The following is a 26591-nucleotide window of genomic DNA, read 5'->3' as shown; positions in this document are numbered from 1 at the left end:
CAACCCCTTTGGGTAAACTTATCCTTAAGGATAAGAGTATTAAGGTCAAGGTGAAGGCTAGACCTTCTTTCCTTAAGACGATATTGCCCCGCTCAAGTACTTACAGTTTATTGGCAAAATCTCTCAAGATATAACGACTTGAGTCTTGAAATAGGAGCACTCCAAATTTCGAGCCCTGTTGAACTTTCAAAGGCTTGAAATTCTTAAAAGAGGAGAGAGAGAAGAGAACCCAAGAGGAGAATTCATAACTTCAGAATTAAGTATATTGAGTGGAAGGAATGATATTTGTTTTATAGGGATGAAGGGTTATTCTCAAGAGGTGAAAGGATATGAGATATGTCTTTTTCCTTACACCTCTTCACTTAAACCTTTTCATTCTGATTAATTAATTTAATTAATTAATATGATTAAATATTTACTTAATCTATTGCAAATATAAATTAATCAATTAATTAATATCACAATGATTTATCTTTTAATTAATCGATAAAATTAATTATAATTTCATACCCTCAATGGTTTCACATACTTGAGTTAGTGCTTATCTATGAACTCAACTCATATGCGAATCAAATTTTCGTCCAATTATATCGGACCAATCCTTTATTAGACATTAATTTCTCATTCACTTAAGAAATTAGTTTATAACGGTCTACTTGTGAAATAACTGTCGCATCCTTATTAATCACCAAACTAATTTTCTAACAAAAAGGTTGCAATTGTAGTATTGAATGGAGGTATTGCTCCCTATTTGTTGATAGAATGGAGGATAGATAGGAACTTGAACTGTGGGATTTTGCCCATAGAATGGAGGCATTGCTCCCTATTTGTTGATACTTGGTGGTTGGCCCTGTGAACATTCAGCATGAAGTGTCATCCTGTGTAAAGCCTCCATCTGTCTTAAAATCTATAGGTCCATGCAAATAGTTATCATCCGTACATTTTTGTTGCTCAATTGAAATCAATTTCACTTGGTATTTCAATCATTCTAGTCATGTTGTGCATGATTGGTTATTGATGTACTTTGTATACTTTATTTTGTTATAATTTGTTGAAATCAATTGACTAACCACTTATTTCTGAAATTTAATTTGTTAGGAAAATGATCATTCTTTGTATATATTCTTAATATTTTTCCTCCATGTCTTTGATGGGTATCCTTAAGTGGACTAGTTCATTCAATGCTAATGCCATCATATTTCTCCTTAAATCACATGCTGAAGCTTACAGATTTATTCTATTCTGTTGTTGCCACATCACTGTAATCCAAGAAACTTGATTTGTTATGAATGAGACCGGACTCTATTTATATTTCAAACATTACCAATTCAACAGGTTTTCTTAGTGTGATGCATAGCATAGTTTCTTTCATACTCCAACTGTAAGTAGCAGGGCTTTGACCAGAGAACATATAACACTAAAGAATTCTGTCATATGGTACCTTGAGCACTGGTCATCTTTGTTTGTTTTGACATGGTCAATATAGGAGTTGTGTGAAAGAATCCGACCTTCCGAGCCGATTCGACTTGTCAAACCATCTAGTTTCCGTGTCGATTCAACTGGACACAAAAAGACATGGGGCATGATCCTCACTCGCCCATATCTTCTTCTCACTCCCCGTGATCTCTGCTCCACTTTCCCATGATCTCTATAGGTACATGTTCCTCTCACATAAATATAAGGCCAAGTATATGCTCCAGGCAAGGTGCTCAGGCTCTCTCTCTAACTTTATATTTCACATTTATCTTTTTCTTATATTATCGAAACACCAGACTCACTTAGGCATTGGAGTGATTTTGTTGAGAGAACTCCTTATTGGATATATGTGAATGAAGAAGAAATAAAAGAGGTATAGAGTTCTATTGTGAATGAGATTTTAGTCTTACATTAGGATCTTCAAGGTAAATTGATTGGTTTATATTAATTCATATGCTTTGATGATGTGAACAAATAAAAGGGGAGATGCTCTCTCTCACGTGTAGGTGTGCGGGAGTGCAAATCCATGGCCCAAATTGCACTGAACCAAATTGACTCGTGTGTGAGCACGACCTACGTGCGTCGAATGCTGGACGGTCGGGGCAACATTTACCCAAGTGGAACAACCAATATTTTGTCACGTAAATTTTTTTGCTACTTTTGAGCGAAATGCTAGCTTTTCACAGTTGGTCGAGTAATGATGCTTAATTGATCATTAACTTTGTCGTTGATCTGAACTCCTATATAAGGAGGTTATGATCATAGGAAAAAAGATTACACACATAGAAAAACAACAGAAGCTCCCCACCTACGTCCTTCTCTCTATCGATCATCTGTTGCTCGACGAAGTATTCATGATAGCAATCGGGTACTTCTCAGTTCGCTGTGACCACCAGTGCTTGGTAGGGATCACGGTTGCCTATTGTATCCTGAGAAATAGACGATCCAAGAAATCCTCGAAATACAGCCGGAGGTGGGACGAATTTGTTTCAAGGAAACTGTGTTCATTGTAGGCCTCAGTTCACTTAGTGTGCATGCCCAGTCAAGTTCTACGCTTTGCCCGCTCGGTCAAGTTCTACGCTTCGCCCGCCCGGTCAAGTTCTATGCTTCGTTCTGCCGGTCGATTTGCTCTGTCAAAGGCTCACTCGCTTGGTTGCTTCATCCACCCGGCCAGCCTCTACACCCGGCAAGTCTCAAGCTCAACTTCGACCTGGCCAACCGCATTCGTTTGGCTGCTGCTCGTCCGGTCACCCTATTGCGCTGCCTGATCGACCACTTGGCTGCTTCGCTCATTCGACCGCATGTTCACTCGGTCGCCTGACTCTCCCGTTCGGCCTCTCTGCCCGGACGACCTCCAGCTTACTCAACAGCTAACTCGCTCATTCGACCTCTTTGCTTGGACGACCTCTAGCTCGCTCAGCAGCTAACTCGCTCGTTTAGCCTCTCTATCCGGACGACCTCCAGCTTGCTCAACAACTAACTTGTTCGCTCGGCCTTTCTGCTCGGACAACCTCCAACTCGCTCGGGAGAAGCTCGCTCAGCTTGACTGCTCAGTCAGTCTAACTGACCAACCGTTCAGCTTGCTCGACCGCACTACTCAGTCGAACTTTCAGTTTGATCAGCAATTCGGAAGCCTTGCTACCCGGTTGGCTACTGAACCCGATCGACCCTTTAGTCCGCTCAGACTTTGCCGCTCGGATTCGGCCGCTCAAACTTTGCTGCTCGAACGCTTTGCTCGCTCAGCCACTCCGCGTACAACAATTGGGAAAAACCAACCCCTGCTGGCAGCTTGAGATTATCAATTCAGGTAATCTCGACAGATAAGTTGAATTTAATTTCGTATAATTTAAATTTGATAAAGTTCCAAATATTTCCGACAATAGATTGTTTTGTCCAACACTCCTAATAAGTGTTTGATGTTTCTTATTCTTCATAAGAGTCATTATGCTATGAGAAGAAATCTCGGAGAATGGCTTAACGTCATCGCTATTGGATGGTGGATATATTTCTATCGCTACATCATCGTAGTGAAATTTTCATACTGAAACATCTGCTATTGCATGAAACAAGTTATATGTTGGTTGATTCTCGTCTTCACAAAATTACATCAAGCCTTATGATTTTATTTATTTATTTATTTTTTAATTTTATTAGGTTGGTATGCCTTGTCACAAAATAAAATTATTGTTATGTGATTTTGATTTCATGGATTTGTGTTTTAAAAATAACATTTTATAAAATATTATAAAATAAGATTACCTATAATATATATTTTTTTAAACCTATATATATAGGAGTTTTGTATACGGGACTACTCTTGTATTACGCTACTATGTTCATTTCCCAAAAAGTTACTAGCTGGAACGAAGGCTTGTATCACCTGACATGATCAATATAAAATGGGCTAAACATGCCAAACAAACCGACCGAGCTAGGCCGTGGGTTTGATTGAGATATTCATTCTTATTTTATTCCCTGTCATTTCATTTCCTCTGTATTTAGACTCATTTCTTCCAATTTTTAAGCTGCATTCAATTCGTTTAACATTCCAATCATATACTTAAATGATATGGCGACTTGAGCGGGGAACAATGCATGTGACCTTTGAGTAAGGTCACTTGCTTTGCTCCTTTCCTGCCTTTTGACTCCTGAACATTTGGAACAATACTTGTTCTATACTCATAATTTTGTTAGTTTCAAATCTACATTTGGAACAATACTTTCTCCATGGAGAATTAATATCACCAATTGCCTTCAGCATTCACAAAGTTGGCATGTGCCGACATGTTTAGGGTTTAAAATAATGAGTAGGTCAACCGGTTCGGGTGGTTAATCCGGGAACTAAGACTAATTTAGTCTAAGTTTTATTTGATTAATTTGAATTTGAAGGTAGATGATTTTTTTTAAGTCGGCGTATATTCAATTTATGCGTATTAATTTTAGAATAATCGGTTCGATTATATAGAACTACATTCATTATTTTTAAGTCAACCGTTTATTAAGAAAAATTCATTCATTAATTAATTAAAATATGCTTTACAAAATCATTCATTAAAAAAACTTCATCGGTTAAATCATCTATTAGATGTTCTTCTTTTAAAATGCTTAATAGGGTAAGTCTTTGTTTTTTTAGTGAACATCGTATATTCAGTTTACATCGATTAATCCTGGATGATTAGTTCGGTTCTATAAAAATTTCACACTGAACATCATAAATCAAAAAATAATCCCAGCAAACTAATAAAATTAACACAACTATTTTTTTTTTAAAAAAAACACAAAAGTAAGTTTTTTTATAATTCAAGTATCAAAATCTTCAAATCAACTAATCCTAGAGGTGATCGGTCCGATCTCATAGAAATTTTCCACCGGTCACTAAGATAAATCAAAAAGTCTCGCGAAGACCCAACCAAATAATCAATGTTTTTGTCATTTAACTGAAGAAAAAAAAATCTTTATCGTGTGTTTAAGATTCAACCCTTAGGGCGTGTTTGGTTCGGGGTTATCGTGGATAACCTTGGTTATCTGTCTATGGTTATTTACAATAACCGTGTTTGGTTCGAGGTTTTTTTGGATTCCTAAGTTTTCCTCGATTCCGAAACGTCAGCACACGTCATCAATTGGGGCATCCAATCCGGAATAGAAATACATTTGGCTGTCTTGGTTTTTCTTGATTCCTGAGGTTATGAAATTTTTTGTCCGAAATTATCCTTCGATATGACCAGAGCACGAAGGTGGCGGTAGTAGGCTGCAGTAAAAGGCGTCGGGTAGTGTGGGCAGTGGTCGGCTTCGTCGGAGGTGGCGGCAGATCAGCAAGAGGTCAGCGGTGGGCGTTAGGCAACGAGAGACGAGCAGACGGTGGGCAGCGAAGGCGGTCGGCTGCAGCAATAGGCGTCGGGGTGCAGTCGGTGGGCAACGGTCGCGCATCGTCGGACGTGAAAACAGATCGTTGGATGGCGGCACGACAGGCAAAGGGAGACGGCGCGGGCGGTGGTCAGTGAAGGCGGCTTGTGGGCAGCGAAGCGGCTTGTGGCGGTGGGAAAAGGTCGGCGGGAGGCAAGCGGTGGGCGGTAGGCAAGGGGAGACGGGCGGGCGGTGGGCAGCGAAGGCGGCTTGCGGCAGTGGGCAACGCGAGGCGAGGAAGAAGAACAACTTTACTTTTATCTACAACGTTTTTTTTATTTTGCTATTTTAAGTTAAATGTTACTATTTTAATTAAAACTTTATTAAATGAAAACAAATTGTAAGTAAAACTTCATTATTAACTTTAATAAATTATTTAAATAGATTATAAAATTAAAATAAAATATTATCTAATTTTCTTTATTTATATTATTGAATATTAATATTATTAATTTGATTTATTTTAAAAAATAATCAAATATTAAATTGATTTAGTTATAAAATATCTTTGATGGAACAAAGGATAATACCATAAATATAAAATTAGGTTATGCATTAGAACCTCGAAACAAACAAGTTTGTGTTACATTACTTGGAATTAAACCAAACGACATTAGGTTATGTTTTATTTCCTATAACCTTAGTTATGTGATTACTAGGTAATTACATAACCAAAATTATAAATGATAACTTGAACCAAACGCACTCTTAGAGCCTAAGTCTTTCCTTTATAACAAAAATGATTATGTTCACCCTAAATGTCTCTTATAGTTCATTCTTAAATTATGTGAAGAAAAATAAATTACGAAGTTAATTTATTGCCGACTACCAAGTAGTTATAGGATGGAAGGAATTTTTTTTTCTGAGAGTATACTTCTATCAGAAATTGGCCTCTTATAATAAAAATTGATTATACTTATCTCATTTTATAATCAATTGTTAAGTGATTTATAGTTCACCCTCAAATAGCTAAAGGTGAAATAGGAGTAAGTCTTTTTTGTGACAAAAAGTGAATACGCTCGCAATTAGTGTCTCCACCAATTCGTTCCAGAGTCAACACGGACGGGGTAAATTACGAACGACTACTAACCTTGAGAATAATGACTAACACATAATTGAAGTATTTATCTCGGCTATGTTAAAATTCAAATCTTAAATTTTATGATGACAATATTTCATGTGTTAACCATTAAATGATCCCGAAAAGAGGGAGTAAGCCCTTCTTAAATTGATGGATGAAGTTAAATCTACGAAAACAATAGTCCTTCGATTAGTTTTATATATTAAACGGGAGGTTGAGACTGAGAAGGGGGCAGGCACTGCTATGCAGGTTGTGTCTTGTACTTTAAACATAGCTTTGGAAAATAAAGTAGGTTTCGCTGCCATGACAATGACCTATCTGGTGCTTTCGAATATTTGACCAGTCACCGTATTTTAAGTTCGGGCTTCACATTACGAGAATATTCAATTCAGGTCCTTCACGATTTGGTGAAACACGGAGGACTCGACAAGTTCTACCTGCGATCTGAGCTCCAAAATTTATTTATTCCGATTGTAGGGCGCTCTTGACTTTGGAGTTGCTAATAATTAAACCATAAAATAAAGTAGAAAGCCGTCAATGTTATCGATTGGTCACGCAATTTTATGAATAATAAACAAACTATTTGAATGCTTGATGACAAATCCATAATATGTAGGGTGTTATTTGTAAATATATTGCAACATTTTGTCATCAAATTGCATAAATATCTGTAATTAGAAGGGCACAACTGAAAAATAGCCCATCGAATCGGCGACAACAGCGTAGCCGACAATGCGTCTGCCACTCGAATGCAGATGGCATCGTAGGAGTAGCAATGCGTTCGTTAAAAAGCGCGCGGGAGACCAAGCAGGCCCGACGATTCGCTGTCTGTTCAAGCCAGCGAACAGGAGGTTGACGCGGAAAACCTGTGGGTCCTGCGTCGCCATCATTCATCTTTTCTCGCGTTTAAGCTGTTCTGTGAGCCGATATATTCAGCGTATCATCGTCAACACAGCCTGCACCGATTACTGCATGCGGTAGCTGCCTCGTTGCGCGCACCACGCCGTTTCTTTTTCTTTTTGACAGTTTAATTTTAAATTCTTAAAATGCTGAAAACTGCAAAATTAATTTAATAAACTAAAATTCTAAAATCGACATGAATTAATTGATTATTTTTAACTAAATATGTCAAGCTGTAGCTGGCACGTCCGCTGATACTCAAAGCGGCAATGCGACTGAGAGAAATCAGAAGTGATCTGTCGGTTCGGGCCGGTTTACATGGGAGCGCCGGTCCGGTTTAGTTGAGGAGCTGAAGGAGTCCAGATATTCATTTATTATTATTAACGTTACTTTGTCGGCGGAGCTCTCCACTTTAAATACAACCGAAACACGATCGGTCTCGATCATTCCAATTCCGTTTGCAGCTGAGCGAGCGGCGAGGAGAGGAATATATTGCAGCTGGAGCGATCGGAGAGGACGGGCTTCCGATTCGATTCCGTTTGTCCCAGGAATTTTGTCTTCGGTGGTGTAATCTCGTCGATCTGCCTTTTTTTCGTTTCCGTTTGTCCCAGGAATTTTGTCTTCGCTGGTGGAATTTTGTCGCCGCCTGTGCTACCGTGAGAACTCGGTGATCCAGGTAGTTTTTCGTCTCGACGATCTGTTTCCGAGCTCGATCTTTGGTTGTTTTCCGATGATGAATCAGGGATCTGAGTCGTCTGTCAAATTAGTTGATCCGTTGATGTGCGAGATCTTCTCCGATGAGTCTTATTCATGGAGTTTCTGATCTCGATTTTTTGTCGGCATTTCTCGCATTAGGTTTGCCTTTAAATCTCAAAGCAACTGAATAAATATGCGCACATGATATATGTTTGAACTCTGTCGATTTGAACTTTGGTGGGGATTGATTTCACTCGATCGGGAATGGTTGTTCTTCTTTGTTTGTCGTAATCGAAACTTGTGTATCTCGTTATTTTTTCTTCTTCTTCTGGCCTTTACATCTAGTGCTGTATTTCCGGTATCAGAACTATATGGAGGCATTGGTTCCTGGCGATCTAAAAACAATCTTACTTGGCAGATTATAAACTAGTGAATACTTCAGAAGGTTATCAGAAAATGACTGGTATGTCAACTTGGATTCATATTAACTGTCTTTATGAAGCGCTGATAGAATTCTTCCTGTCTGATACCCTTTTAATATGTATATATATTTTGTGCTGTAAGGTCTCGATACGTTTCACAGTCGGGAAGATAGAAAAGAAAGAAGATCAGATGTGGAGAACTCAGAAGATGAACGAAAAAGGTTGAGTTTAGGGTCTCTAAAGAAAAAGGCGTTGAGTGCTTCTTCGAGATTTACCCACTCTCTTAAGAAGCGAGGGAAAAAGAGAACCCCAAATAGGACTTCTACAGTGTCGATTGAAGATATAAGGGATGTGGAGGAGGAGCTTGCAGTCTATTCGTTCCGAAAGGAGCTATTTTCTAGAGACTTATTGCCTGATAGACACGATGACTATCATATGATGCTCAGGTTAACTTTCCACTATTAAAGAACAGGAACTTTGTTTTAGCATTAAATCCTTCACCTGACTTGTTTTAACTAGACTATAAGCATCTTTATTCAATATCAATTTTAAACATATGATTCAATTGGGTTTAATTTTACACCGTGCTTGTCTCAACTTGGTGTTCTAGATGTGATTTCATTTTTCTAATTGTTTATTAATGAATTTACATGATACAGATTCTTGAAAGCTAGAAAATTTGACTGTGAGAAAGCAGTTCAGATGTGGGCTGACATGCTTCATTGGAGAAAAGAATTTGGAACGGACACAATCATTGAGGTAGCTTATATCTATAGTTTGCCAATGGACATCACTTAATGCTGACATGTATATATGTAAAACCTACTGGATGCCAGGATTTTAAGTTTGAAGAGCTCGAGGAAGTTTTACACAATTATCCTCAGGGATACCATGGAGTTGATAAACAAGGAAGACCAGTTTATGTTGAGAGGCTAGGGAAAGTGGAACCAAATAAGCTGATGCACATTACTACAATAGACCGATATATCAAATATCATGTCCAGGAATTCGAGAAAACTTTACACGATAAGTTTCCTGCATGCTCAGTTGCTGCAAAAAGGCACATTAACTCGACGACTACAATTTTGGATGTGCAAGGAGTGGTATGGAGTTTCTTTCCTTGTTTGACCCACTCGAACCATTTGTCTGAACTTGTCTGATATTTCAAGTTGCATTCCACTGAGTCAGGGTTTGAAGAATTTCAGCAAGACAGCTAGAGACCTTTTGCTCAAAATGCAGAAAATTGATGGGGATTACTATCCTGAGGTATTGAACTTTATCCATTTTCATCATCATTGTTATTCCTCACTTCAAACTGCAATGTTTTGCTTGTTAAAGTGCAGACATTACACGAGATGTTCATTATCAATGCTGGTCCTGGCTTTAGGCTCCTTTGGAACACAGTCAAAGGTTTTCTTGACCCAAAAACAACTGCAAAGATACATGTAAGTTCTCCAATACTGAATGTGTCTTATTTTCTGGTATTTGATGTATTGCAATACGTTTTGATTACTGTATCGTGAAGGTATTGGGAACAAAGTACCAGAGTGCTTTGCTTGAAGTTATCGACTATTGGTAGGGGCATATCTTTCTCTTCGTGATATTGTTAATATTTGTTCTTTTAATTGTTAAGTTATATGCTCGTGGAATTTCAGCCAACTTCCAGATTTTTTGGGTGGCATGTGCACTTGCTCCAGTGAAGGCGGATGTTTGAAGTCTAACAAAGGGCCATGGAATAATTCCAACATTATGGAGGTACATTTATTCATTGACTATAGAGTTTTTTGCTTTCCATTTGGTCATTCGATCTGGTTTAGGATCTGAACTAAAAGGAAGTAATCTCATATCATAATGAAATAACTAGTTGATTTAGTTGCATTTACCCACCTCAATATCGAATCATTTCTAAGACCTTTCAGGAAGATTTGAGCTTGAAAAAATGTTGTTTACTCTGATACTATTTCACACAAATCATTCTTTCAAACTCTTTCCATATCATATTGTTTCTTTGGTGTTGAAGCAATTATTATTTTATCCTTAAAATAAGTAATGTATTTTTTCTTCAAATTTTAGTTTGTACATAATGCTGAAACAACATTGCTAAGGCATACTAGACGAATGTCAGAAGGAGATGAAGCCTTTGTAGGGTCATATCTTTTGAAGGCAAGTTTTCTATTTTGTCTTTATTTTGTTCCTCATTTGTATGGATGTATTGTGTAATGTCCTTTAATGATTTTCTTTTATCCTTTCTTCTTCATCTTTAGGGAAGAAGCAGCGGTACATGGACAATTGATTCTGGATCAGATATGGATGATCTAGTCTCTAAAACTATCGAGCATAGCCGTCTAGCTCCAGTTCGTGAAGAAGTGAGTTTCCCTTCACTCTCTGGTTTTCAATTCGGTACATTATGTTTATTTGTCGGAATTCTAGTTAGTCCTTCACTGCTGATGAAAAAATGCAATGATTTTATACAACATATGAATTCAAACACATCTAATTCCACCTAATCCAATCTAACTCTAGAATTTAGATTATTTTGATATTGGATGGGTCCATGGATTAAAAAAAATATAATCTAATTGAATCTCTAGTTTAAAATACCAAATATTTTTTATCTGATCCAAGTTTAATAAATTTAATTAAATATGTAATAAATTATATGTATCAATAAATAGCATTAACATTAACAGCTACAACAAAGTTCATTAAATAGTCAAGAATCATAGTCTTTGTGAATATTACACTATTATGTTTATATTTTATATGTTTGGATATATAATTATATTGCATCGACTAGGTCTTTCAATAAGATTTTTCACTTATGAAATTATAATTTATTTATTTTTTTGTTTCATTAGTTTTTTTTATTGACATTTATAAGTGGACTCAAACCAACCCACGTTCAACCTCTAGTGGATTGTGTAAAATATCTAAATGGTCATATCAGCCAGTATGTTAATTATTTGATCGGGTTGTTTCTTGATGTATATGCAGGTGAAGGTGAAAGATTCACCAGCTTACTATAGTTGCGATGACCATTTCGTTGTCGTTGATAAATCTATAGATTGTGGTCAAAGAGAATCAAAATCTTATAACAAAACAGATTTCAGATATCATGGTCAGAGTTCGTGCAACATCCCAACATCACATGGACAAGGTATTGCAAATCTATGCGATATATATTGATTTGCGATCTAGTTTCGATCAAGAGATATTGACATTTAATAAATGGAATCAATGAATCTATAAAAAAAAACACATTAATATTTTGAAATTATGATTAAGAAAAATAAAAACTGAATTATATTTTAATTTTGTCAGATGTGCAGGCGGGAAGATACATGATCGCTGATCAGGAACTCAGAGAGCGAGAACCATTGTATCGATGGATTTTAAGAATAGTCATATCTTTCCTACTCAAAATTCTGGCCTTCTTACATGTCATTAGTTCAAAAGAGGGAAGGTCGAGTGATATCCATCCACCAGAAGCTCACAATGAGGTTGCAGAAGAAGGTTCTATAGAAGATACTTCTGAACAACATATGGTTGTTTGTTTAGAGCGTCTTCGGCAGCTAGAGAAGAAGTTTGATGAGCTCACAAGCAAACCCGTGGAGATTCCTTTTGAGAAGGATTGCATGCTACTTGAATCTTGGGACCGAATAAAGCACATTGAGTTCGACCTCGAGAAGACAAAACAGGTAAGCTAGTATTTGCTACATGATGATTTTCTTTAGAAAGTTGGAGTATGAGGCCTAGTAAATCAATGAAAACTGATAAATTCAGTTTTTGCAATTAGTTTTTCTAGTAGAGAATGGTCCCTAATTGGCTCAACAAAAGGATATCTCCTATTAGGTGTTCAGCACAGGAGGTTTTAAGTTTCCGAATGGACATTTTCTATTCAAAGAAAAAAAAAAGTAATTGGAAATCATATTATAAAATACGATGCAATATTATTTTCTGTTCTGAATTTCGATATGTAGGGTTTGTATGTTCCCAGCACCTGATTTGGTTACTTCTGCATGTATTAGGTATTGCATGCCACAGTCATGAAGCAGCTGGAAATCATTGAATCATTAGATGCAACCCAAGAATTAAAGGTACTTTGTGGATTGGTTTTTTATCTTTTACTTTTCTTTCTGTTGTAAATGTTTCATTCAAAATGCTAATAATCTAAAATTTTCTTCTTTCGACTTCTCAAGCCAAGTTTTCATATTAGCGATTTATTACCCTACTTATTTTATGTTACTTTTATATAATTCTAGTATATATATATACAGAAGTGATATGCTGCGGATAAAACCGTGCGGACATGTCTTCCTGATCGGTCTCTGGACCGATCAGGGAACCCCCTGATCGGTCTGTAGACCGATCAGAAAATGATCGGTTCCCTGATCGGACTGGTGACCGATCAGGAAAGCATGTCCGCAGCGGTCCGCACGGCTTTGTCCGCAGCATATCACTTCTATATATATATATATATATATATCATCAGAATTATATGTTATCTAGAGAGCTACCTCAAGATGAGCACCATAAAGTCAATAGAATAATAACCTTCGAACATCAGAATTATATGTTCGCTAGATAGCTACCTCAAATTATTCATTACTTTATGTCTTACTCAAACTTGTAGTAGCTTTTTGATCTCTTTTATTTGTTCTTGATTCAGAGGAGGATATTTTGTTGAGGTGTGCCAATTCTCTGCGAGTGAACTTAGTCGAACACATGCCTTCGGCAAACTTGGCCAGCGAATACGATCTTGTACGGCTACTGATTGTCATTCAGAGAATACGAAAAGGAAATTTTACTCAATGGTATTTTCTGTTAACCTTGAACTGTCCTGTTCGATATCTTTCATCCAAAAATAACAAATGAATGAGAAATGCATATTAAATATAGTAAGTAATATTGTATAGGACAAAAAAAAAATGCTAAATCTACTAAAACTTCTAACAAATTATTAGCCAAGTTCATTTAATAAATTTTTAATACGAAAATTTCTAATAAAAACGTATCGACCAGTGGTGGTCGTTGGCATATTTATGTTATAGAATAAGTGAGAACTAACAATTGACCCAATTCTTTTACCAGAATATTTTTTACAAAAAAAAAACATTATTGTTTTTTGCTTGTTTTTGTTCCTTTGAAGTGACCGTACACTAGTAATTTTATTATTTATCAAAAATGATTATCGAAAATTTGTAAAATTCTAGAATTCCATAAAATGATAAAAATGGAATTATAATTGACAAACAATTAGAACAAGAAAAGTAATACTCAATATACTTTGCAAAAAAAAAAAAAACAAAAACAAAAGAAAAGCAGATGAAAAGTAAGAATAGTTTCAAGAAACAAATGATCAAAAGCTAATCATGAGTATTTTCTATTTACACCATCTAAGTTGACAGTCAACGCACACCATAAATTATTTATTTGTTTTTTAAAAATATTCTTGATTTGTAGGGCTTTGTTTAATAAGCTATCCCTTGATGCAACCGTGCTGCATCAACGAGGTGGCATCTAAAATCCACTCCAGTAAATGAACAAAATCAGGATTAATAACAAATACCAGATAGGCGTTGCTATGTTGCAACCGGTCGAACTGTTTCTTCATAACAACACGCCATGCATCACCGAAGCCATATATAATACTTTGGCATTATGTGATTGTCTGAAACCTAATCTATGGCACTGGATAGTCATATAACAGACACTTCAACACCCGCAAGCATTGACACCATATTTGTCATGTAGAAAGGCTTTTATAAGATCCCTGCCTCTCTTATGGAATACCTATCGTACTTGAGTCGTAGTATTAGTGCTAACATTGTTTATCTTGAAAATAAGGAAGATAAAATAGATGGAAATCCATCATTATGCAAATCATTATTTGGCCAGTCACCTAGTCATTATTTGGTTGTCAAATCAGTTACTTTTGACAAGTTTATCAACTATTAATTGGTGTCACATCAGCCATTAATTGCTTGTCATTATTTTGACTATAATACAATTAATATTTGGCTGAATGACAATGACTAAATAATCATTTCGTCCCTTATAAAATGGTAGTTACATCTCTCATTGAAAAAAATTAAGAAATTCTATTTTCTACAAAAAGGCTAAGCATTTCCTTCTCCACGTTTCTTATCCTCAAACAAGAGGGACAATCTTCCCTTCTTGTGAGAGAAGTTTTTTATTTCTCTTTGTAATACTCTCCTTGTAACATATCTTATTAATACAAGAGTCAGTTTTTAAGAGCGATGCTTCATCTCATGCAATCTGAATCACTATCAATTTTCAACATGGTATCAGAGCAAGTTGATTGATCCCGATAGGACGTTGCAAGCTTATTCTGGGTACTAATTCGATCAACCTTGACGAACCTTTATACGTTGTACAAATATGGGAGATTTGCAAGCTAGTTCATCACAACCTTATATTTTTTCATCTATGATTCTCAATTCATCTAATTACTTCTCTTGGACCACTCATATTAAGAGATCTTTAAACTCAAGGAAGCTTTTGAAGTATATTACAAATGATCCTCCTGCAGAGTCGGACCTTTCTTTCAAAGCTTGGAAAGAGAAGGATGATGAAGTATTTATTCTCCTATCAAATTCTATGGATAAAACTCATAGAATAATGGTCACTTGCAGACCAACGTCGAAGGTCCTTTGGGAACAAATGAGTAATTTGTATGGACAAGAATCAAATCTGGGAAGGATCTTCGAAATTAAAAGAAAAATTGCAGATATCAAAAAGGAAGAAAAGATTCTTTCCCAGCTATTTGGTGACTATGAAGATCTATGGAATGAATATAATACTTTGAGGCCGATTACAACTGACTTCAAAGTTTTACAACAACAAAGAGAGGAAGATATGATATTTGGCCTTCTTATGTCGTTAGAAGAAACTTGCTCCTCTACGTCAAGAGATTCTGAGGATGAAAAGTTTTCCTCCCTATCAAGAGGTCAGGGCTATGATTCAAAGAGCTGCAGCAAGCATGAGACTTGAAGCCTTGCAATCAAAGGGTCATTACTTTAACATAGACCTAGAAGAACAAAAGGCGAAAAGTCCAAGAATCCAAAGTTGTGTGTGGATACTGCAAGAAGTCGAATCACACAAAGGAAAAATGTTGGCGACTCCATCCACACCTAAGGCATGATCACTAAAAGAAAAAGGATCAATCATCCCACAACTCGGCCAAGATTGCAACTCTGGAAATCGCCATCAATGATATCTCAAAACTACTCGAGCAAGTAAAAACATCTATAAATGATCAAGGTAATTGCTCAAACTCTTCTAAATTTTTTAGTTCTCAAAGTTGGCTAATTGATTCAGATTGTGATTATCATATGGTAAGGGATAAGAATAAACTTAGTAATCTCAAACCACTAGTCAACCATATGACGGTAAAAGTAGCTAACGTACATAATTTAAAAATTAAAGAACTAGGAAAGATAGAACTTTTTGGAAAAAATACTAATGCGTTATATGTTCCTCAATTTACTTCTGATCTACTATCCATTAGCAAAATCACTAAAGATCATAATTGCAAGGTTGTTTTTTATTCTAATTTTGTTACTTTTTAGGATCTCAAAACGAACAAGGTGATTGGTAATGGATCCAGAAGAAATAATCTTTATTTTTTGGACCAACATAGTCATGCGCTCACAACATGCCAAACAGATAATTACTCTTTATGGTATGCTAGATTAGGTCACCCACATAAACAAGCCTTACAAAAATTGTTCCCATCTAAAATTTATGAAGAAAGATCATGTGAAGCTTGTATTTTTGGAAAGGAGACTCGAACGTACTATCCTATTTCTGAAACAATATATAAAAATGCCTTTGATCTTATTCACTCTGATATATGGACCTCTCTGATTGTGTCTAGAAGAGGTTTTAAATATTTTATATCTTTTATTGATCATGTAACTAGGTACACTTGGACATACATGCTTACATTTAAAGGACAAGCATTCGAGGCATTTAAGCATTTCTTTCGATACACTTCTAAGCAATATAATGCTAATATCAAAATACTTAGAACTGATAATGGAGGAGAATATATGAGTCATGAATTTAAAAATTATCTAGAAGAAAGGGGGATTATTCATCAAACATCTTGTCCGTATACCCCACAACAAAATGGTGTAGCAGAAAGAAAGAATCGACGCCTATTAGAAATAACTAGAACCATTCTATTTCATGCAAACATCTCAAAAAGTTATTGGAGTGATGCAGTTAGTACATCTGCTTATCTTATCAATTATTTACCCTCCAGAGTACTCAAAGGTAAATCTCCTTTGGAACTACTCACTAACATTAAACCAAACATCTCACACTTGAAAGTATTTGGTTGTGTTTGTTATGTTCATGTACCTGAACAACTTAGGGGCAAACTCGATAAAAAGGGTAGATGTTGTGTTTTTATTGGATATGGTTCATTTCAAAAAGGATATATATGTCATGATCCTGTTACTAATAAAGTATACACATCGAAGGATGTGATATTTGTAGAAAATGAGTTTTACTTTGCAGGTCAAGAAAAGGAGCAAGAACAAGAAAAAGACGACTTTCAAATGTTCCTATATACTCCAGAAGAGCCAATTATTCTTCCTCCACAATCAAGCGAGGAGGAAAATATTACGAACTCTGAGGAAGGAAGACACAACACTCTTGAAAAAAGAGAAAATGATAAACCAAACTCCTTAGAGATTGAAACAAGAAATAAGCAAGAGAGAGATCAATCTCAAAGTTTCTCAACGCCATCAGAAAATGAAACTTCTGGTTCAACTCTACCTTCCCTCAGAAGATCCACGAGGCAAAGGTTCCCTTCATCTAAATGGGTAGATTATTACAATCTTAAAGCTATATCTCATCCAATTGCTAATTATTATACTACTAATAATACTTTCCTAAGTCATCAAGTATTTTTGAGTGGCATTGATCAAGTACAGGAACCCAAGAATTATAATGAAGCCAATGAAAATCCAGAATGAAAAAAGGCAATGCAAGAAGAGCTAGATGCCCTTATAAAAAATAGAATATGGGAAATTACAACCTTACCCTAGGGCAAAAAGGCAGTAGGGTGTAAATGGATTTACAAAGTCAAACATAAAAGCAACGGTTCAATAGATTGCTTTAAAGCCACACTAGTGGCCAAAGGATACACTCAAACTTACGGTGTCGATTATATAGAAACATTTGCTCCCGTGGCTAAAATGAACATAGTAAGGGTTCTTTTATCATTGGCCACCAACAATAGATGGTCAATGTATCAAATGGACGTCAAAAATATTTTTCTCCAGGGGGGGGGGGGGGGGTTAGAAGAAGAAGTATATATGCAATTACCTCAAGGGATTCATTCAAGAGAGGAAGGAAAGGTTTGTCGACTAAGAAATGTTACTTATGGGCTGAAACAATCTCCTTGAGCTTGGTATGCAAAATTAAGTTATGCACTTATTTGTCTCAATTTCAGAAAATGTTATAGTGATTCTTCTCTTTTTATTAAAAATAATGATAGGGAAACCACTATAGTACTTATATACGTAGATGGCATAATTATTACTGGAAGTAGTATGAACTGCATTAATCAAGCTAGAAATTTCTTAATGTCTAAATTTGAAATTAAAGATTTGGAAAAATTAAAGTATTTTCTAGGTATAGAATTAGCCTATTCCCCTAAAGGGCTAGTTCTATCCCAAAGAAAATATGCTCTTGACCTTTTATAGGAGACAGGTAAGCTGGGAGCAAAGCCAGCCAACAGTCCATTCTCTACGTATAATGAAGAGAAGGATAAGGATGAGTCTTTTGCTGACATACAGAGGTACCAGAGGTTGGTTGACAAACTCATCTACATGACTATCACCAAACCAGATATTGCATATGCAATTGGCCAAATCAGCCAGCATATGCACGCACCTAAGATGAGCCACTGGAAGGCCATTGAAAGGATCCTCAGATATCTCAAACAATCTCCAAGAAGAGGGATATGCATGAAGAACAACAAAAGCTCAGAGATTGTGGGCTACTATGATGCAGACTGGGCTGGAGACACTCAAGACAGAAAATCAACTACAGGATATTGCATATTTGTTGGAGGAAATCTAATATCTTGGAAAAGTAAAAAAGCAATCAGTTGTATCTAGATCAAGCGCAGAGGCAGAATATAGGGCAATGACAATTGCAACTAGTGAAATAGTCTGGTTGAAGACTTTAGTCGAAGAGTTGGGATTTATGGTCACCACTCCTATTAAACTATATTGCGACAACCAATTAGTCATCCATATTGCTTCAAATCCAGTCTTTCATGAGCGAACCAAACACATCGAAGTTGATTGTCATTTTGTGCGTCAAAAGATAGAAGACAAAACCATAATCACTCCTTATATACGAAGTCATGAGCAGCTTGCTAACATCTTCACTAAGGGGATTACAGTTAACCATATGCAGAACATCCTCATCAAGTTGGGCTCCATGGATATCTATTCGCCAAACTTGAGTGAGAGTGTTGAAAATAAGGAAGATAAAACAGATGAAAATCCACCATTATGCAAATCATTATTTGGCCAGCCACCTAGCCATTGTTTGGTTGTCAAATCAGCTTCTTTTGGTAAGTTTATCGGCTATTAATTGGTACCACATCAGCCATTAATTGCTTGCCATTATTTTGACTATAATACAATTAATATTTGGTTGGATGACAACGGCTAAATAATCATTTCATCCATTATAAAATGGGAGTTGCATCTCTCATTGAAAAAATTAAGAAATTCTATTTTTCTATTTTCTACAAAAAAGGCTAAGGGTGCGTTTGGTTTGCACCGTTTTCATTTCCATTTTCTGGAAAACGCGCGTTTTCTAGAAAACAGAAAATGACTTTTTATCATTTTCTGTTTTTCTAGAAAACGATAACCAATTTTTTAGAAAACGCGCGCGGAAAACGCAAACCAAACATCGTTTTTCAGAAAACGCGCGTTTTCCAGAAAATGAAAATGGAAAATGCGCGTACCAAACGCCCCCTAAGCATCTCCTTCTCCACGTTTCTTATCCTCAAACAAGAGGGACAATCTTCCCTTCTTGTGAGAGAAGTTTTTTATTCCTCTTTGTAATACTCTCCTTGTAACATATCTTATGAATACAAGAGTGAGTTTTTAAGAGCGGTGCTTCATCTCATGCAATCTGAATCACTATCAATTTTCAACAGTTATACATGTTTGCATTCCTATCAATATAATAAGCAAACAACCTTAAATTCTCTCGCTTGGGATTGCAGTGATCTCAATTTCAAGCTCTCACTGCTAGGCGCACTTTTCCGCAAAATAGGGGATCAATCGGATGATGGCATGATCAAGTTATAATAAGTGTAACTCAAGCAAGTTGCTCTTGGTTCGATCGAGATGTGACTCACTATGAGTCGTCGATCAAGCAGTTAGTATCAACTGATAGCAACCCACATGGATTGGTAGAGGTAGTGCACAGTTCACAATTTTTAAAGTAGAATCATAACCACGGGCCTAGAATGACATGGAGGAAAGGTGAATCTTGTACAGTTCATGTTGCAGAATCTATGGAATTTTTCAATTGATGAGACAAGAATTGTATGCTATTAGATGCATAAATAGATAATAACAGTTCATTCAGAGCAATTTAGAAGATAAGTCATACTCATCATCATAATCGTCACTAGGATTTGCCGTAACTAATTAAGATTAGTTATTATCTTTGCATTGAGTACTATTAAAGATGAATCATTAGTAATATACTTAATCAAATAAATCATTTCTCATTAATTTAACTAAGGGCCTGTTTGCTCCACATAGGGAGAGGAGAGGGAATAGTCCATTGTGCCCTCCTGCTGCGTGAAACTCGTCCAGCCAAAAGCTAGGTGGACACACAGGAGAGGAAGAGGGAAAAAGGTGAAATGGTTGTAATATTTTATTCCCTTTATCAATTTTACCTAATAATACTCCTAACCCCAGGGCTTAGTGCGGTGTTGCATTTTCTAAGCAATCAGAAGGCAAAGAAGGGAAAAAGCTTTCAGCGGCGTTTTTTTATTTTGATTAATCTGCATTGAGCCTACAATGGAATTCAAATCTTGCAAGAAGAATGATCACTGTAAAGTTAATTTATCAAGTTAAAAGATGACAAAAACAAAAACTTACAGCGCGCCTGTAATGTTTGGAAAACGATTTCCCTATTTTTAAACTGCTCTTTCGAAAAAGTGATCCCTATTTTAACATGAAGCTTCAGTAACCTTCTGTAGGCTGTAGCTCTGCCTCAGTCAGCAGCCACATAGCAGAGTGTCTGGACATAAAAAAGTATTTTAGATAGTTAATGTGAATAAATGTTTCATTCAAAGTGGGCATAAAAAATATGATCAAAATCATCAGTAAACTGAATACAAAAGTTAGATGGATGTCGATCCAGATATCTATATACGCAACATTGCAATTAATGCATGTATATCATGGCTATATGCTGCACATAATTAGGCAAACATGCATGAACCATTAGATTATCATATAACTAAAGTTTAAGAACATTCCTCATCTTTAGCTTATTGAAAGCAAGCATGACCCTTTGGCCGACAAAATTATTCCCTAGTGCAACTATGCTCCAAAAAATTGTATGGGGACAATTGTGTGATGCATGCACCCTATACATTGGAACAACCACACACCATCTCAGTGAACCTAACGTGACTAATGCAGTTAACAAAGACATGGTAATATTCAGAATAATTTTGATTCGTTTTAGTTTGCAAGTACAACTAAAAGTCTAAAATACAAATTAGCAAGTAATCCCATTTAGACACCCATGAACTTTCCACCTTAAGTTGGGGGAAAAAAATGCCCAACTACTAATCAACTAGAACTTTCCATCATGATTCAAATGCAATAGTTGTTTTACCTTAATCCTTGAAACAGCACAAAAGTTTGGGGGGCGTAGACTTGTATGACGTTATACCAATGAGACACATATAATAGATTCATGTGAATTGCATTTGATTTCCAGCCTTAGCAGTAATATTTGTGAGGAACCTGAGTCCAGTGAACAGAAATGATCAGATTCTAAATAGAAATCACTAAAAGAAAGGGCATCTGCCAATGAAACTGGATAAAAAAAGACAGATTACTGTATTGATTTCGCATCACTGCCATTTCGATAAGCTTAACATGAGAGATTTCGTGGACGGGGGAGAAGGGTGCCTACTCCCAGCATTACAATTATATTCGCAATCTAATCAAACTCTACCTAGTCATGTAAATTCTTTGTGATGTTAAACTGTAAACGACTGATATGGATCATGTCTCCAACGATATCAGTTGCATAACCATAGAAGAAACATGTACAGATTAGTGATTATATCATCTGACCTTCCGCAGCTCTAGATGGAGCACAGATCCGAAGACCTTCAGCAGCACCACCGCCATTAAGGCTGTGAATGGATCTGCACAAAGGCGTCGGTGGGAATGAGGTTGAGATCGCCTAGGGGCGGGTGGTCATTCATATGGTCCAGGCACCGGCCGCCGGAGTTGGATCCGGAGAGATGGAGCATCGATCCAAAGACCTTCCGCAGGACAACTGCCATTAGGACCCTGATTAGATCTGAACAAAGACGTAGATGAGAATGACTTTGAGATCGCCGAGGGGAGGGGTGGTCTTACTGGAGCAGGATCCGGAGCGATGGAGCACCGATCCGAAGACCTTCTGCAGAACCACCGCCACTAAGGCCGCGATTGGATCTGCACGAAGACGTAGATGAGAATGAGGTTGAGATGGCTGAGAGCGGGCGATCTTTCTGGAGGTCCGGGCAGCGGCGGCTGGAGCAGGATCCTCCGGAGCGATGAAGCACGGATCCAGAGACCTTCCGAATCTCCACCGCCATTAAGGCCCCGATTGGATGACCGAAGGCGAAGAGGAAGAGGCGGAGGGGGCAGGAAGGTGGAGGAAATTCGAATGAAGGAGTTGCGATGAGATTTGGGCGGCCCAGTTTGAATATATAATAAAGGGAGCAGATCTTCTTGTCCCCGTTCTCTATGGAAGAGGGAGGGATGGACCACTCATAATTTCGATCAAATTATGATCGTAATTTGATCATAATTAGTTGTGATCTTTTTTTGAATTCATCATCCTTTGCATGTTATAATCTGGTTCGGACACATCCAGAAGTAGTAATCAGGTTGCTAGATACTGAGCAAGCAGTAGAGATCCTCTGGTCCGCAAATGGACCAGGAGATGATTCATTATATGAGGACCCTTAATTTGGATGGACCCTATCATTAAATAGGTAGGGTCCATCCAAATCAAAGGTCCTCATTAATGGATCATCCCCTGGTCCGCAATTTGTCGACCAGAAAATCTGCTCTTCTGAGTAAGATAGTCTCCGACCGTCCTCTCCAAACCACACTACCACACTATAATCTAAAAGAGATGACGAATATAAGAAAAAAACATAATCAATTATGATTAAATTACGATCATAATCCTACTATAATTATTCATCTCCTATCCATAAAACATAGGAGACAGGAGATCTATTTTTTCATAATAAAGGCGTCCAGGTCGGCACAATCGTGCTCACCAAGGAGGACACGTGGACGGCTGATGAGTTGTTTAAATTAGGCCGTGTAACAAGTCCGTTTGTTTTTCAGAATAAAAATACGTTAAAAAATATTTTCACAATTTTCAATTTCTAATTACACACAAAAGTACAGCTTAGGATGGTAAACAATTCAAGCCGAACCCAGCTGGTCAAGTTCGTTCGAATCTAAAATAAATTAAAATTTTAAAATAATAATTTAAAATTTTATTTATTTATTTAAATATTATCTAACCTTCAATTTAAACTTATTTGATTATTTAAAATTTTTACTTTTTTAATTAGTTATTAAACTTGTTAATTTAAATTTATTTGTTAATTTTAAAATCTTTTTTATTTATTTAATATGTTTATAAAATTTTTTTTAATAAACATGTATAGTTCACGAATATTATTCACTAACATTGTTTATAAATATTATTTACAAATATTATTCATAAATATTAATGAACTAAACACATATATACTTAAACTTATTTTTTTAATTGATCTGGTATATATTAAACAAATATAAATAATTTCTTACTAAATCAAACAACAATCTTATTCTTAAATGTTTTGTTCATTTACTGACGTAACTATAACCAATAAGAATTTCTAATCAACTTCAAAATATAAAAAAGTGAATTTAGTGAAAAAAATCAAATTAAACTCATTTTTTCTATTTTCTACTATTACTAATAATCTATAATTTGCTCTACATGATTTCATTGGCCTTACATGAGGTTAGTGGTGTCATGTAATTGGTAATTGCCCTGGAGCAATGATTAAGTGGTAGCATATCTTTTCAATTTTTTAACATTTAACCATTGAGTCTAAATTTTAATAAATTAATGAATATTTTTTTTAATAAACAATTAATCTAAGAACAACTAAATTAATGAACTCATTTCTCAATCTTAATATTGATGATTAGTGAAAAATTCTGTAAGACAGAATCAGTTATCCCCAAAATTAGACAGCATAATCTAAATACTCGATGTCAACTTTTAAAAAAAATTGAAAGGACAATAAAATTATAAGATCAATCAAATCTAACTTAATCATATACATATCTTTATCATCTAATGCTAGCTTACACCTTGGCCATGGCACGAGGAAAAGAAAAATTGAGCGTGCGAGAAAGGTTAAAATCCACTAAAGCTCGCTTACACCTTGACCATTCCATTTAGTACAAAGTGGGCACGAATAGAGACTTCCATTTTGCTCACTTGTTGGATTCCACTAATTTCAGTCTTTTCCAAAACACTCTTCCACTACAACTACTATCATTCCAAAGACCATGGCATTCGTATAAATTCTTCCGTTTTTCATTTCTTTGCACGTCGAGAAGGCATGACTTCTTCGCCTTTCCCTTCCCTCGTCTCTCTTCTTATAGTTTTGCTCGCTTTAATAGTTAATGCGAATGGAGAATCAAGAAGCCATCACAAGGTTAACGTTTCTTCCTTGTTGCCAAGAAAAGTGTGCTCCAATTCCAAAGGTGAGCACATGCTACGTGATTTGGGAAATTTCAAGGGCGTATTTGAAAATTATGTATTAAACATTATGATGAAATTTTAGCGTAAAAAAAATAGCTCTAAGCTATAGCATAAATGATGGACGCATGATATCGTAATGGTTAGGGGTTAATTCTTAGAAACCGATAACTTGAAGTTTACCCCATCTGTATATATCTCCCTTTATATTCGAGGGGTCGGCGCTAGGAGACCGTTAATATAACGGATCTATATTTAACGTAAAAATAACAATGATTATATGTGAATAAATAGAATAATAAGGGGCAAAGTGTAAGTTTTTTTTATTTTGACTCTGGTTTGATGAGCAGATGCCCTCTCTAACGTTACGAGACTACGCTTGGTTCACCGGCACGGTCCGTGCTCGCCGGCGGTGAGGCGCCGGAGATCGAATTTCGAAGCTGAGATTCTCGCCCGTGACCAATTACACGTCGGCTTCCTCCGCCAACGGATCGCGGCCGCCGAGCTCGGTGGCGGCGGCACTTCCCCTGCATCAACGAGAGCGGCGCCGTCGACGAAGATTCCCGCCCGCAGCGGCGCATCCGTCTCCGCCGGCGACTACATCGTCACCGTGGGACTCGGCACCCCGCCAAAGGCCCAGACGCTGTTCTTTGACACCGGCAGCGACGTCACGTGGGTCCAGTGCCAACCCTGCACCGTTTCTTGTTACCGCCAACTCGACCGGCTTTTCGACCCGGCTTCCTCGGCCACCTACGCCAACATCACGTGCGCCTCTGCCGCTTGCGCAGACCTCGATGCGTTGGACTGCAGCGACGGCACGTGTATCTACGGCGTGTCCTACGGCGACGGGTCCCAGAGCGTCGGGTTCTACTCGTCTGACGCGCTGGCGCTGACGCCGTCAGACGTGGTGCCGCGATTCCTGTTTGGTTGCGGCCAGGCCAATGAGGGCCTCTTCGGCCTGGCCGCGGGGATCCTCGGCCTCGGCGGCGGCCGGCCGTCGCTAGTGACGCAGACAATGAAAAAGTACAACGGCGTGTTCGGCTACTGCCTGCCGGCGTCGGCGAGCGATACCGGCTACTTGGCCTTCGGCGACAGCGGGAGCACCAATCCGACTGTTAAATACACGAACATGTTGAGGGACGCGAAAACGCCGACGTTCTACTTCATCAATCTGATAGGAATCAGCGTCGCCGGCCAGCAGCTGCGCATCCAGCCGTCGGCCTTCGCCAAAGCCGGTACGCTGATCGACTCCGGCACCGTCATCACCCGGCTTCCCCCGGCGGCCTACGCCTCGCTTCGCTCGGCCTTCCGTGGGCGTATGTCGAGGTACAAGAAAGCGCCCGCCGTGTCGATCCTCGACACCTGCTACGACCCGACGGGGCGCGGGGAAGTGAAACTGCCGGCAGTGGCGTTGCTGTTCAGTGGCGACGTTTCTGTGAACCTGGCCCCGGAGGGGATCGTGTACGCCGTGAACGAGTCTCGGATTTGCCTGGCCTTCGCGGCCAACGACGCAGACGACGACGTGGGCATCCTGGGGAACGTGCAGCAGAGGACGTTCGGTGTGCTTTACGATGTGCCGAAGAAGAAGATCGGATTTGCGGCCGGAGGCTGTTAAGCTAATCGAAGAATGTCAACAGGGACAATTGTAAAAGAACATTACCACTAATGTCTATCGTAATAAAAAGTTCGAGGGTCATTAAGCGATACCCTCGTTTAACATCTGTGCACACTTTTGAATCTTTAAAAGGCATGTTGAATTGTTCAAGAGTTTCACTTAATTTAGCCTTCTTATCTATTTCGATGACCAATAGTTGGAAGCATAGAAGGATTAGAAGAACACCTACTCAAGGAGAGTTACCCTGGCTACTAGATACTATCTGACCAGAGTTAAATTGGCCAAACGCCAACAATGTAGGACGAGGTCACCTCCTGATCGAGCATAAAAGCGAACTGTCGATTAAGTAATAGCTTAGGGAACAAAAATGGAGACAGAGCATCAACCCAAAACAGCATCACAATGGATG

General features: G+C 37.5%; 2 protein-coding genes and 1 long non-coding RNA gene across 4 annotated transcripts; 2 read left to right on the top strand and 1 right to left on the bottom strand.

Annotated features, from left to right (window-relative positions):
• The first annotated feature begins 7765 nt into the window (after nt 1–7765).
• Nucleotides 7766–13306, top strand: LOC122029547 (phosphatidylinositol/phosphatidylcholine transfer protein SFH8-like). Of its 2 annotated transcripts, none has more exons than XM_042588579.1 (15): nt 7766–8036; nt 8475–8519; nt 8621–8924; nt 9138–9237; nt 9315–9581; nt 9667–9744; nt 9822–9923; nt 10004–10053; nt 10134–10233; nt 10552–10641; nt 10743–10844; nt 11473–11635; nt 11800–12176; nt 12507–12575; nt 13148–13306. In XM_042588579.1, exons 2-15 carry the CDS (start codon nt 8513–8515, stop codon nt 13163–13165), a joined length of 1827 nt encoding a protein of 608 aa, XP_042444513.1. In that variant the 5' UTR covers nt 7766–8036; nt 8475–8512; the 3' UTR covers nt 13166–13306. The 2 variants fall into 2 exon arrangements, with proteins under 2 accessions (XP_042444513.1, XP_042444512.1); XM_042588578.1 differs by having other exon boundaries at nt 8422–8519.
• A 7084-nt stretch (nt 13307–20390) lies between these two features.
• Nucleotides 20391–22456, bottom strand: LOC122030128. The gene is made up of 4 exons (XR_006125317.1): nt 22158–22456; nt 21867–22074; nt 21400–21530; nt 20391–20793 (listed from the first exon to the last, which is right to left on the bottom strand). It is a non-coding gene; the product is annotated as an uncharacterized LOC122030128 (long non-coding RNA).
• A 1952-nt stretch (nt 22457–24408) lies between these two features.
• On the top strand, nt 24409–26286 carry LOC122030113 (aspartyl protease family protein At5g10770-like). The gene is made up of 2 exons (XM_042589268.1): nt 24409–24572; nt 24918–26286. Exons 1-2 carry the CDS (start codon nt 24428–24430, stop codon nt 26180–26182), a joined length of 1410 nt encoding a protein of 469 aa, XP_042445202.1. The 5' UTR covers nt 24409–24427; the 3' UTR covers nt 26183–26286.
• The last annotated feature ends 305 nt before the right edge of the window (nt 26287–26591 follow it).

Source organism: Zingiber officinale, chromosome 10B (assembly GCF_018446385.1).
Source record: "Zingiber officinale cultivar Zhangliang chromosome 10B, Zo_v1.1, whole genome shotgun sequence".
Lineage (NCBI taxonomy): Eukaryota > Viridiplantae > Streptophyta > Magnoliopsida > Zingiberales > Zingiberaceae > Zingiber > Zingiber officinale.
This window is presented reverse-complemented; position numbering and strand designations above follow the sequence as displayed.